This window comes from Sapajus apella, unplaced genomic scaffold (genome assembly GCF_009761245.1).
Source record: "Sapajus apella isolate SASKATOON/1434 unplaced genomic scaffold, GSC_monkey_1.0 scaffold2, whole genome shotgun sequence".
Lineage (NCBI taxonomy): Eukaryota > Metazoa > Chordata > Mammalia > Primates > Cebidae > Sapajus > Sapajus apella.
In genome coordinates, this window is record NW_022436942.1 from 75,168,242 (window position 1) to 75,181,513 (window position 13,272).

The 13,272-nt window shown below is 44.6% G+C and overlaps 1 protein-coding gene across 1 annotated transcript in view; it reads left to right on the forward strand.

Moving 5' to 3' along the window:
- The window catches only part of FBXW8 (F-box and WD repeat domain containing 8), a 123,674-nt gene that overhangs the window by 95,412 nt on the left and 14,990 nt on the right, over positions 1-13,272 (forward strand). The window contains exon 8 of the mRNA XM_032240879.1: positions 10,145-10,272. Within this exon, the coding sequence (XP_032096770.1) occupies positions 10,145-10,272 (128 nt within the window). The remainder of the gene's footprint in view (positions 1-10,144; positions 10,273-13,272) is intronic.

Sequence of the window (13,272 nt, forward strand, 5' to 3'; positions counted from 1 at the left end):
GCCCCTGCCCTTTCCTCACCTTTATACTCTTGTAGCACCTGCCAACTTGTCAGTGCCCCTCCTCACAGTCCACTTCGGGTTTTATCAGTGCACTGGCTGCATGCGAGGAGCATGGGCAAGGCCCTGGTGCCTGCCTTCAGCCTGGCCTTCTAGACTGTGGGGAGTTGGGCTCCATCTTAACTCCTAGCTCTCTAGTCCTGTGCTTCCAGAATGAGCCCCTTGCTCTAGTCAGGCCCCCAGCCAGGCTGGTGCCATCCTGAATGTGCCACATTCATTCCTGACTGGGGACTGGCACCAGCATCCCCTCTTTCTCTCCTGTCTTGCCATGTCCTTTGGGAAAAAGAGTCCCACTTACCAGAAGCAGCCTTACCAACTGTCTGCCTCTTATTGAGCATCAGAGCTCTGGCTCTGAGCTCGTGTAGAACACGGGGTCTGCATCTCACGTTTTCATATCGTCACTGCCCAGCACTACTGCTTCCCCAGATTAGCAGCAAGTGGGAAGCAGGAAGTAAACATTGATAGCTGAGTAACACTTGCCACTTTAATGGCTGAAGTTCTTCATTAGCATGAAAGGCAATATAGGTATAGCATGGGGGTTCTTACATGCCAGCGGGCGTCAGAATTTGCAGGAGACCTGATTAAAACACTGATCACTGGCCCCACCCCTAGAGCTTCTGACTCAGCATAGGGTGGGGCCTGAGAATTTGCATGTCTAACAAGTGCCCATTGCAGCTGAGGCTACTAGTCCCAGAACCACACTTTGAGCACCCTGGGGTAGAGGCTTAAAGAGCATGAGCCAGCCCACCCACTCAGGTTTGAATCCTGGTGCCAGAACTTCCTAACTGGGCAAGAGGTTTGAGCTCTGTAGGGCTCCATATTCTCCTGTGTAAAGGGAGTAAAATCAGAGTTTCTACGTTACAGGATTGTGGGGGTCAGGTGAGATAATGCATCATAGCAGTGTTTTGCACGTAAGAGAGTATTACAAATATTAGCTGTTATTAATAAGTATTTTGGCAGGACAGGAAAGACACTGTGATATGGTAGCAAAGTGACGTAGGAATGACACGAGCTGGGCTCCACCTACTGCTACCTCAGCTCCTTTTGTTACCCATGTAATTTTGGGGCAAGCTTTTTAAAAGTATTTAAGCCTCAGTTTCTTGATGCACAATTTGTAGGCAGAAGTATTTGTCTTCTCTCCCTCTTGGTGGTTGTGAGATTCAAATGGAAGGCTATTCCCAAGGGATTTGTGTGAAAGGCATGCCCTGGGTATTACAAAGCGCTCATACATGTAGTGTTCATTTATGTGCAGAATGCTGCTGAGCACATGTCTCTGCCAACAATGTAGAGTGAGTAGAGGCGGTTATGCCTTAAGGGGCTGGGGGAGCCCTGGGGTGACCTGCTGCCCTCCACCAAAGGCCCTGATTATTCACAGTGGTTTCCCAGGCTCTCCCTGTGGCTATTTGCTTCAGTGATCTGATTTTAGCTGCCTGCCTGCCCTCTTCTAAGCCTTTGTCCAGTCTAACTTGGGGCCAAACTAGAAGTTGCCAGGCTAGCCAAAAGAACATTGATAACCAAGCTAGTGTAATATACCGAATTTCATGTACGATGTTCATTAAGCCCTGTTGGCATACAGATACTTGTCCATCATGAGCATCTCATGGTAACCTTTTCATTGTCAAAATAATATGCAAGTTGCCTTTAATTTTAAAGAGTTCATTTCATAGTTTGCAGCCTCAGTTTTTATCCCGTAAGATAGATTTAATGACCTTCTCTTGGGGATTCTTTCCGTGTGGTCAGCATTCGTGGCATTTTGACACTGCCCGTGCTCTCTGTGGGGACGAGAACTGTTGGGAGCATGAAGGAGGGGGTGAGGGTTTTCAGCTCCCAGTCATATGTTTGCATGATGATTATCATCTCTTCCCTGGACTCACTGCTCTGACATGAATATTCCCTGTTCGTTTTATGTGAGCGTTAACCAGTTCTTCATCATTACATTTCTTATCCTTACACCAGCACTGAGACGAAGATGAACTAAAGGGATTCCCAAAGCAAAGAGAGAGCCGTATTCTGCTCACTCCACAAAGTAGACCCGGCCTTCTTTTATTATTCCCAGTACCCCTGGCCATGCTGAGAGAGAGACTGGCCGGTTTGGATGATTTTTGCCTGGATTTTTAGCCGAGTATACCCTTGCTCTCTGGGTTCCTTTCAGGCTTAGGTCACAATAGGTGTTGGTTTCGCCTTGCTCCGGTCCTTTGTAGACATCTGCCCACATCACAAAGCCCCCACGTTTGGCACAGCCTGCGGCAGTTGGCACTGCCTCCCCGGGAAGAGTCCAGTCCTGGAACAGTGGGGGTTGCAGGTGCACTGGCACGTGGTAGTGGGGAGCGCACACAGGCCTTGCCTACCCAGCGCCTGGCGATGCTCAGCAACACTGTCCCATCCCTGAAATATCTTGGCCTCGTGGGCTTGTCACTCCAATTAAAACTTAAACATGAAAGCAGCTCAGGCTGCTTCTCCCTTTGTGCTGAATTTGAGCGTGGACGGTGCCAGAAGCATGTCATGGAGACTGTTAAGGGGTGCCATGTTGCAGGGAACATCAAGGGTGTCAGGGATCCATTTCTTTAAGATTTGCATCTTGCTGGTTGCTGCTGCAAAGTGCACCTGAAAGGCAAGGTTCTGCTTGCTAACAGACAGTCACCTTTGGGATGGTGGTGAAAGTCATTTTCCACATGTTCACAGATACAGCCGTGTTACCAAGCCTCATGCTATGACTTATCTCTGGCAAGGACTTACAAAATAGTCTCTCTGGCTGATTGTCAAAAATTACATCATATCGGAGTAAACTGCTTTTAAATCAGACATCCATTATTCATGTATATTAACTGCTTTTTTATTTTTTTATTGGCTGTTTTGTGTATGATTTACTCTTTTCTCACTAGCTCCCCCTCTCTCCCCAATTGTCTTTCTCATCCCTTTTTTTAAAAGTCTTATCTCATCTGTGAATTTATAGAGACTGTTCACTTAGCTTGTGCATGAACATTGATATGCAGACCTTGCATTTTTGTAGTTAAATTCCACATTTCTGTGGATCATATTTATGTTGGGTCAGAATAGCAACGTGGGTCGTTTACATGAGTGAATTCTACCATGAAGATGTATAGGACTTTTTCTTTTGTATCTTTTGTTTTTTAAAAAGGAGCATTACGAGTCTTGTACCTGAAGATCTGCACTGAATTAATGTGTACCTGGCACTTAGCAAACAGCCATATACATTGGAGTTGGTGGACAGCAAATTGACTTTGTGCCTTCATTTGTATGCGTGAAGCCTGTCTTTACTGTAAGAGCAGCATAGCAGTCACCTGTAAGGGATAGAGACACGCAGACATGTGCAGTGTGTATTCATCTGTTCATTCTTTCACTGAATGTGGTGCTGAGCCTCTCCTACGTGCCAAACATGGCACAGGTATCCAGCGGAGCTTCTGTTCTTTCCAGACAATAGTGCAAGGGGCAGGGGTGCACCCTGCGCCTCTGGCATCTTCATGGTTATGGTACGCTTTCCTGGTTCATGGTATTTGACCGGTTGGAATAAAGACTAGGTACAGATTATTCTATGTATTTAAGCCCCAAATCAACACTGTTGTTTTGCAGATAGCGTCTGCATTCTTTTATGCCCAGTACTTGAATCTTTGTTGACTGTTTCTTCCAGCATCTCAGACCTTTTTTCTGGAATGATTTTCTGTCTCCCAAAAGTGCATTCTTTAGAAGTGTCTTTAGTGAGGACTTCTTGGTCACGAAAGTGTTTGCTGTGTTTCTTTCTTACAGCACCTTCATTTCATGCTTATCCTTGAAAGATAGTTTTGCTAGTCTTTTACAGTTCTAGCTTGACAGTTATTTTCACTCGGCCTCTGAGGAGATGACTGGTTTTGTCTTCCGCTGACACTACTGATGAGTTGGCTGTCAGTCTCACTGTCGTTCTCTTTTAGGACTTTCTCTCCTTTTGGCTGCTTTTAAGATCTTCTTGTCTTTAATTTTCTGTGGTTTCATGCCAGTGTCTCCACGTGTGGATTTATTTACTTCTGTCCTGTCTGGGATTTCTTGTGCATCCTTCCTTTCAGTAGTGGAGAATTCTCGGCCCTTATCTTGTTGGAAATTTCTCGCAGTGCAGCCTGAGTGGAGCTCAGGTGAGGTGTGTGTGAAGGCAGCTTCTCTCCTCCTCTGCGATGCTCACTGCGCATTCAGATTTCCCATCCCTCTCCACATTGCATTTCACTTAATTCCTCGACTCCATCTTCCAGTCCGCAGTTTCTTTCTTGGACTTGTTATTTCTTACTTATCTCATCCACTGACTTTTTAATCTCTAGAAATTCTGTGTTTTGTTTTTTAAATCTGCTTAATCCGATTTCCTGCTTTTTATCCTCTCCTTATCTGTAAACATTTTCAGCATGCCTGTTTTGTATTATTTATCTGATCATGCCTGGAGGTCTAATTCTCCTTATTTTTCTGTCTCTCACATATGATAAATTATTTCTTGCCGTATTTGGATTTTTTTTTTTAATTGTGAGCTAATACTCAGCTGATCTTGATTTGTAGGTTTCTTAAAGGGGCCTGAGTTGAGACTGTTTCCCTCCTGAGAAGATTCTGCCGAGGTACCAGGAGGTATGTTACCAACCCGAAAATACTTTATGAAGTTTGGGTTCTTCTAGCCTTGCAGGTGGTGTAAACTCAAACCCAGAACTTGTGTGGGGCAGACCTGTGACTGCAGACTGTGTTCCACCCTGAACTGAAGCTGAGGCAGGCAAGTTTCTGCGTAAGCTCTCTGCACCAATAGATACCTTCCCCGTCTTGCTTGCTTTTACGGAGTGTATGCAGCCCTGTAGGGGCCTGACTGTATGTTCTACTTCATGCCGGGCAGACACTTGGTCTCCTGTTTCCCCAGCACTCCATCCTGATACTGGAGGAAGACCCCACACTAGCTCCTTGCTTGAATGCTCACTTACCTTCCTGGGTTTCGTGCTGTCTTCATTTTGGACTCCTGTGAATTTCTCTGATTGCTTATTACACAGAATGTCTAAAGGATTGATGATAGGCCGAGTCTTATCCAGCATGGTCACTGTTTGTAAATGGCAGGCTTTTCTAGACATTCTTGTCGGCCATGTTGTCAGAAGTGGGACTGTCGGACTGGATGCAGTTGGGGCACTCTGGCATCTGGATGGTATGAAGAGATCTCTGTGGAACCATCGTCTGTTTTGGGTAGGATGGAGCAGTTCCTTTGTACACACCAGCAGCAAGATCCAGGAGTGGAGGAAGGTGTTAAGCACTAAAAGCAACATCTGAATATCTGTGGGGTCTGAGACTGTGGGAAGCTCTGGATTTGCCTGGCATTGTGTACCAGTCAGTGAGCCTCCAAATACAAATGCAGGCACTTAGTGAGATGCGGCAATGCGTAACTGTCACTGTACCTGGCACATGCTGGCCTTTAATAACTGCTACATGAATGAATGAATGATAGGATCTCTGACCCAGAAACTTTAGAGTTGAGGCCTAGGAGAGTGTTTAAGCATGTGGTGTGATGTGGTGTGGTGCTTGGTAACAGTGCTGCAGAGCCTCCCCTGACCTGCTAGAGTCATGGCCTCCTCCCCTCCGGTATCTGAGAACCACAGATCTGGGGAAAAGCCGGAAGAAGATAGGACACAGACCAGGATGGCCCTGTTAAAACAGCACATGACATGTGTAGACAGCGAGAACTCTCAGCGCTGACCAGGGGAACGGGCACTGCGTGCCGAGGATGTCACAGAGAAGAGAGCAGAAAGGCCGCTGGAGCGGACGGAGAAGGAGAGAGCAGCAGGTTTAACTGCCATGCCGCCCAGCGTCTGGCTTCCGATCACGACTTCCCGCTCAGAAGAGCCACATGTGTGAGGCAGTGATGGAGATAGGTTACTAGGGATCAGAAGAGAAAGTGGGTAGATGGTGTCATCTCCAGGAAGTGTGGTCACGTCTTCCTCTCGTGCCTCTTCTCTTAGACTCCAGTCAGTGCAGCACAGCACCTCCTAACCTTTGGCTCTCTTTGCCACTTGCCCTTTTTAAATGGCGGCCAACAAATCCTCTTTAATTTTAAAAAGCGTTTAAAATGCTATTATCTTGTAAGGAAGCCTTTCGACCCCTCCTGAGCTGCTGGGCTTCTGGGGAGCTGACCAGCTTCTGGGGTGGTGGTTGTCAGTTTAATGCCTATAGCAGATATTTGATTATGAAGACTCAGTATTTCAGTAAAATTAAAGAAAACACAGAGTTCCTTTCTTCATTCATCAATATAGGACCAAAATTCTGGAAAGGCAAGGCTCTATAGTCGCTTGACAGTGATTTCAGTCTCCAAGTGGTTCATGATTAATTTTGAAGGTGGTAGCCCCCAATTTAGGAAAAGCTTGCGGTGTTAATAAATGTGTTTCTTACTGAGTGAAGGAGGAAGTTGGTCTGCCTTGAGCTCAGCCTGCTTCCTCCCCACCTCCCCCTATCCCCCTACAACAGGGACAAGACAAGAGCCATCTTTCCGCTCTTTCCTTCATAGTTTGGCTAGAAAGCCAGTCTAGGCCACACCTGGACACTGCGGGGCCCACCTGCCCACGGCAGTGGCTGCTGTCTCCCTCCTGACTCTAGACTGCTGCCCCTGCTGCTTAAGACACCAGCTGCCAGGTACAGGGCCGGAAGATGGTCAGTGGGTCTCCTTAGAGAGGCAGGCCCCATCTATGGAGGAGCAGGACAGCTGGCGGTCAGGCCCCAGCTGGGGAAGAGGCAAGCTCTATCAGCTGGCAGCAGGCTGGGACTTCCGCACATCACCCAGTGTCCCTGCACGTCGTTCCAGTGCCTAGTGCCTAGAAGATGATTGATAAATATCTGTTGACTGGCTCTTAAATGAATCACAGCATTATTTATCTAAAAATTAGAAACAATCCAGCTATCCACCCATATGGAATTGTGTTTCCACAGAGAAATTCTATACAACCATTAAAAAGAACAAGATCTATCTATAGACACTGACATTTAGGGAAAAAGAGGTGTAAAATAATCCCATTTAGGAAAAAAATGTATACACACAAAAATGTGTAGAAGAAAAGTCTAGAAGTGTATACATCACACTGTTAAAAGTGATTTCTGAGAGATAAATATACAGAGGGCTACCACTTTCTTTATATAAGTCTATCATGTTAGAATTTGTTGTAAGATGTATTATACTTGAAATCAGAAAAAGATTTGTAGAAATAGATTTCAGATAAATCAGAATCATTGACAAAATTGCAAGTAAAGATTCTAAGACTGGGATTTATGGAAATACTTTAAGATATCTAAGAAAAAAAATAGATGAATAGAGAACTTTCTGCTAAATTTTTTTAAAGGGAGTGCTTGCTTTCCCCCCATTCCCTTCTAGGTCTACCTGGAAGCCAAAAAGAAGAAAAAATTCTTCCCTGTGTCATGCATTTCTTATAGTTACTTTTGTGAAACACACTACCAGTCTCTACATGGTTTAGCTGTTTTAGCTAATTCTTACAGATACATCTAATCCCTGTAGAAATTTGCTGTGTAATCACTGTTCAAGTTCTTCTATAATCTGTACCCGGTTCTTAAAAGGACACATCCTCAACATCATCTTTCCACCTGGCAGCCGCATTAGTGCAGAGTATTTTCTCCAGGACTGGAGTTAGGGGTAGGTTTTCCAGCATATCTGTACACCTCTGAGAATAAGTCAAGTGGTCATGGGTTGAGACTCACTCAACTAGGGCAATAAAGAGAAAAATTAGTCTAATGCATGGTCTTAACAAGAGGGAGAGTGTGAGCATGAATAATTAATCTCACTAGTCTATGGCAATCAGATAAAATGAAGTCCCATTTGCTCAACCTTATTAAAAGAGAGAGAGCATGGGAGGGAGGGAGAAATGGTAAAGGTCGTTAAGGGACTTGTAACATAGAAAGAACTGCCTTTGAGATGGGTAATGTGTTTTCTAATCTCTGTGGTCTTTAACTAAACGTCATGGTAAAGGTACTCTTCAGATAGTTCTGATTCGTTGAATTATTAAACATTTTAGAAAATACTTGACTCTGGACTGCTAACTTAGATGTCTTTATGATGAATTTGCAGAGAGTCTTTTTGGAAAGGGATTACATCTCACTGTATCACTCAAATAATTTATCCACTTGTCAAAAAAAAAACAACTGAAAGACATAAAGACACATGAACCTCCTCAGTATCAGATTTCAGCTCTTAGATTTACCATTAGCATTTCACTGATTTAAAGGCCTTACCTTCCTGCTGCAGAAGTTGGAAGTATTTTAAAAACAAGAGACTATTGAGACCACATTTTTGAACACTCTATAATGATAAGTAGGTGCAGAATACTACTTTTGTAATAGACTGTGAGGTTGCTCTGTTTATTTTCTCCCTCCAGGTGCTGATTTTATATAATTTTTAGGTTATTCACTGAGGATAGGAGATTTGGTGATTTCTATATACTTACTTGGAATAATAATTTTACTTTCTATATTTTCGAATTGTTGAAATTTTCTGAGTCAGAAATTTTTCTTTTCAACTGCAATTGTTCTCTGGAGGCTTGGTGGATTAAGAGGGCATTTTAAATTTGGAAAGTGTCCTTTTACCTTCCAGACACTGTTTGCAACAGTTAATATTACAGTGCTGCTTTGACCATTAGAAATTTCCAAAGATTCACTTGTTAGAAATGTGTGTTGACAAGATTGATGATTTTCAAGGTAGAGAATATTTGTTATTAACCTCTTAATACTAAAGCAAAAATCTGTATACTCACAAGTGATAAATGTATAGGTTGACAAGAAGAAACGCACATCATTTCCATGTATGTGCTGAGGGATCTTTCCACAAAATATTACTATTAAAACCTTTGGCTGGGTGCAGTGGCTCACGCCTGTAAATCCCAGCACTTTGGGAAGCCAAGGTAGAAGGATTACTTGAGCTCAAAGTTTGAGACCAGCACGGGCAACATAGTGAGACCCCTTCTCTAATTAAAAAAAAAAAAAAAGAAAAAATCAGTGGGCCGTGGTGGCACATACCTGTAATCCCAGCTACGCGGGAGGCTGAGGTGGGAAAATCACCTGAGCTCAGGAATTTGAGGCTACAGTGAGCTATGATGGTGCCACCGCACTCCAGCCTGGATGACAGAGCAAGACCCTGTCCCCCCACCCCCTAAAAAAATCCCTCAAAAACTTTTGAGATCATTAATTTAAAACTATCAACCACATGATCAACAGGATTGAAAGTGCTCAGAACTTGGTGTGTGTTTGTGTTAATGAGGAGGATACTTCTGAATGTGAATTTGGGGCAAAGACTGTGTCCTCAGCACCTGCAACAGTGACAGACCCATAGCAAGCATTTAGTGGTCTTTGAATTAAGTTGAATTGAATTAATACTTTTTTAGTAAAAAAACGTCATTTTTTTTTCCACTGGAGAGAAGGCACAGAGGTGCCTTCTCTAATATAACAATGCATTGCCTGGAAATCAGGGGTACCTCTTCTTATTTACTTCCAACCCTATGGAACAAAGCGTCCTAAAATTAGCAAGCAGAGAGTGAACAGAAAAGTGTTTGGGAGTAAGCTTGTGTTTTGGTTTGTAGTTCAGTCTGTAGGACGCATCCAGTGGCTAACTATGCAAACTTCATCCTCCTGGTCTTTGTACTATTCTTTCTTTTCCCTCCTGTGGTATAAATTCAGATGAGAACTCATGCTGGTTCATCTGCAAGTTCCCTGATGCCTTGCAAGCTTTCCCATTCATTCCAAATCAGAAGCAGTCAGTGGCCCTTAGTTTCCGGATGTCTTTCTCTTTATTAAGGAATTAGTATACCTGATTTCCCCACTTGGCATTTTCCTTGTGGCCTGTGAGTTATCACCTTGGTCTGAGGAATTTGTGGGATTTCCTTCTATCTTCCTTTGCATTTCTTTCTAGCACGCTAATAGCTGTGTCCCTATACTATCAGTAACCTGAAAAAGATCAGGAAAGTACGTGGCAGAACATCTTCCCGGGAGCTGAGTGGTAAGGATCATGTCCTCCCCGACGGTGAAATGAAAGTGTTTGATGTCTGTCGGGTGTACAGAATTGTGGGCCCACACATTTCTCTTCCTCCCTCAGATTCTGCTGTATGGCCTGGAAGCAGGACGCCACCTCTTGAAGCTGGGTAACGTTCTCCGTGACTTCACCTGTGTCAACCTCAAGGACAGCCCTCCCAACCTCATGGTCAGTGGCAACAGGGATGGGAGGTACGTGAGTTGAAAGGGCATTGCCTTGCAGCCCCGCAGCTTCTGCTAAGGCCCCCACTGCACTGCTCACACTGCCTGGTTCTCACTCAACAGCGCTGCCCACCTGAGTTCAGCCCCGATCCCGTAAACACTCTAGATGCAGAGAACAAAGTCCTGTATTAGGTAATGGTTGGATATAGCTATGTCTCTGCTTCATTTCTGAAGCACCACGGGAAGGTTTTCTTTTAAGCCATTTGGTGGACGCAGTTGGTAGGAGGTCCAGGGAGACCACTTGGAATATCTTTTGTCCCCCTGCTGCAAAATTTGTTTGGCACTTAAAAGCTCACTTTCTCATATTAAAAACAATAACCTAAGGGATGAATCATGTTCAACAAAATAGGGTTGCCTGCCAAATGATGTCAAGAGTGTATTTCAGAACACTGTGGTGTCCCTCTGGTGATGGAGGGAAAAAGAGACTTCATGTGAACAGATTCCAGTTTCTATTTAGCTGATTAGCAGCCTTCTCTTTAACACATTGGCTTAGGGAGTCGGATTTTCCCGGTACAGGGGCCCGTGCCAGCCCCCAGCGCCCCAGGAACCATCAGCATGAAAGGATTAAAGTGTTTGAAAAGACCCTCTGAGTCCAAATTTTAGGTTTCTTCCCCCTCCTTGCCTCCTCTCTTATTGTTTTTTTCTTTTCCTTTTCTTCCCCCCCCCCCCCCCCCCCCCCGGTCTTTTTTTTTTTTTTTTTTTTTTGGCCAGTTATCTGCTGTGTCTGATCCGGTGCCCCGAAGAGAGGTAGCATGGCTGAGGGCCAGGGGCTGCTGGTGCCCCCTCCCCTGGGCCCGGCCCCGGGCTGCAGGTGGCGGGCTGCTCGGAGGCGGGTGTCAGATCGTGAGGCGGGTGCCCCTCTGTGCCAGAGCCCAGATCTCTGTCCTGCCACTGCAGCAGCTTGCAAAAATAATTACTTCGTCCAATAATATTTCCAACTCCTGACCTTCACCCCTAGCTGCCTGCCCCCAACTTAGAGCAAGAAGATGATGTGAGTATGCTTTATCAGGAAGAAAAATAATCATTTTTCCTCATGGCCTCCTAAAATGGCTGATACTGCAGTGCTTGAGGGCTGAACTCCTCAGTGTGCGTCTGGGCACGCGCCAGGCTAGTTCTCCTTAGAAATCAGGCTTGGTAAGTGGCCCACATGTGGCACAGCAAAAGAATCAAGTCAGTTTGTAGTCTTAATCCTGCATTTTAGTCTTCAGGCTGAACTATGCAGAGGCTCCACGCTCCTCTCCTAGCATCTCCATCCATTGACCTGGCAGCTGTTTGTTTTCGAGGCAAGGCGATGTGGAGGGCTTTTGGGGATGTGGGTGATGCTCAGAGTCTGCTTGCAGTGTGCGCATTTAGAGCTTCAGCCACAGCTAGGCTCGCCGGAAACTAGAAGGGTGCTGCAGAGAGGAAAGCGCTGCTTTCTGCATAATTACAAAAATATTAAGAAAAAAATTCTACAAGTTCCAAAAAGCAACACTTGAATTTGCAGCAAGCCAAGTACTATATTGAATCCATAATGAAATGATGTGTAGGCATTGTATTAGGTATTATAAGTAATCTAGAGATGGTTTCTATGGGAGGTTATGTGTAGGCTATATGCAAATACCACGCCATTTTCTGTGTGAAGTGGGACCTGAGCATCTGTGGATTTTGGAATCAGCAGGGGGTCTTGGATCCAGTCCTCCGTGGATACTGAGGGGTGACTCTTGCACTCAGTAAAGCTGACTTTTCCTCTGGAGCAGGCTGCCTCATTATGTATGCGTTGCCAGAGAGGGGTTTCATGCCTGGTGTCACAGGTTCTCTGGTCAGTTTGCAGTCCTAATTTGATCATGTTAAATCCATTTTATTAGTAAGCCAATGTTACATTTTTTAAAAAATGCTCTATCTCTGTGGATGAAAAGAACAAACTAGTGACTTCGAGTTGAAGGTGGGGCATCCAAATTGGCATTTAACCACTGTGAGTCATAGAGCAGTGCCAGCTGTGTGCCCACTGCTGGTACATTAGGGGCCAGCCATCATATGTAAGAATACTCCCTGAGTCAGGGTTGCGGGGTCAGCAGCTTAGAATACAGGGGAAAATCTGTTTTTGTTGTTTTAATAAAATTGCACATCTAGAAAAAAGGAATGAGGAAGCTAGACTGTGTGTGGAGAGAAGTCTCACTTTTTTCCCCCAGAGGCTTAATAGCTGTGAGTAAGATCTCTTTAGAGATGCTGGCCCAGGCTTACATAGCTTATGTTTTATGTCAAAAGTGGGAGTAAGGGGTCAAATACTATGAAGAGAACTATGTCCTTGGCTGTCACTTACTGACTGATGCAATTTTTTACAAACCCTAGAGCCTGCCTGTTTTATTTTAAAAATTTAATTTCCACTGCATTTTCTTAGTGCTTTATAAATAACTTGGGAATGAGATGGACTCTAAAGGTACATAAAACTGCCCCAGATTAAGACAAAGATATGTTTCCATTAAAGTAAGGAATCAGTTTTAAGTAGTTTGCAAACATGGGTGGAATTTTGCAGAGTTTTATTTTGGGGGTGTGGGGGGACAATGGGCTTCAATTAAAAATGAAAAAATATCTAGCCTATCACTCTCTCAAGAAAAACCAGACACTTGAGGTCAGGAGTTCAAGGTCAGCCTGGCCAGATGGGGAAACCCCATGTCTACTAAAATACAAAAATTAGCCAGGTGTGGTGGCACGTGCTTCTAACCCCAGCTACTCAGGAGGCTGTGGCAGGAGAATCACTTGAACCCAGGAGGCAAAGAGAGGTTTCAGTAGCCGAGATCACACCACTGCACTCCAACCTGGGTGACAGAGTGAGACTCCATCTCAAAAAATAAAGAAAAACTAGAGAATAAACAGAGTCTGATGAAGAGCAAGAGAAAGATTGGGGTGGAAACTGAGTTACGGTTAGAGCATGCTTTTCCCTCGCTGGGAGGGAAGGATTGTAAACATGGAGGTAGAGAGAAAAGTGGG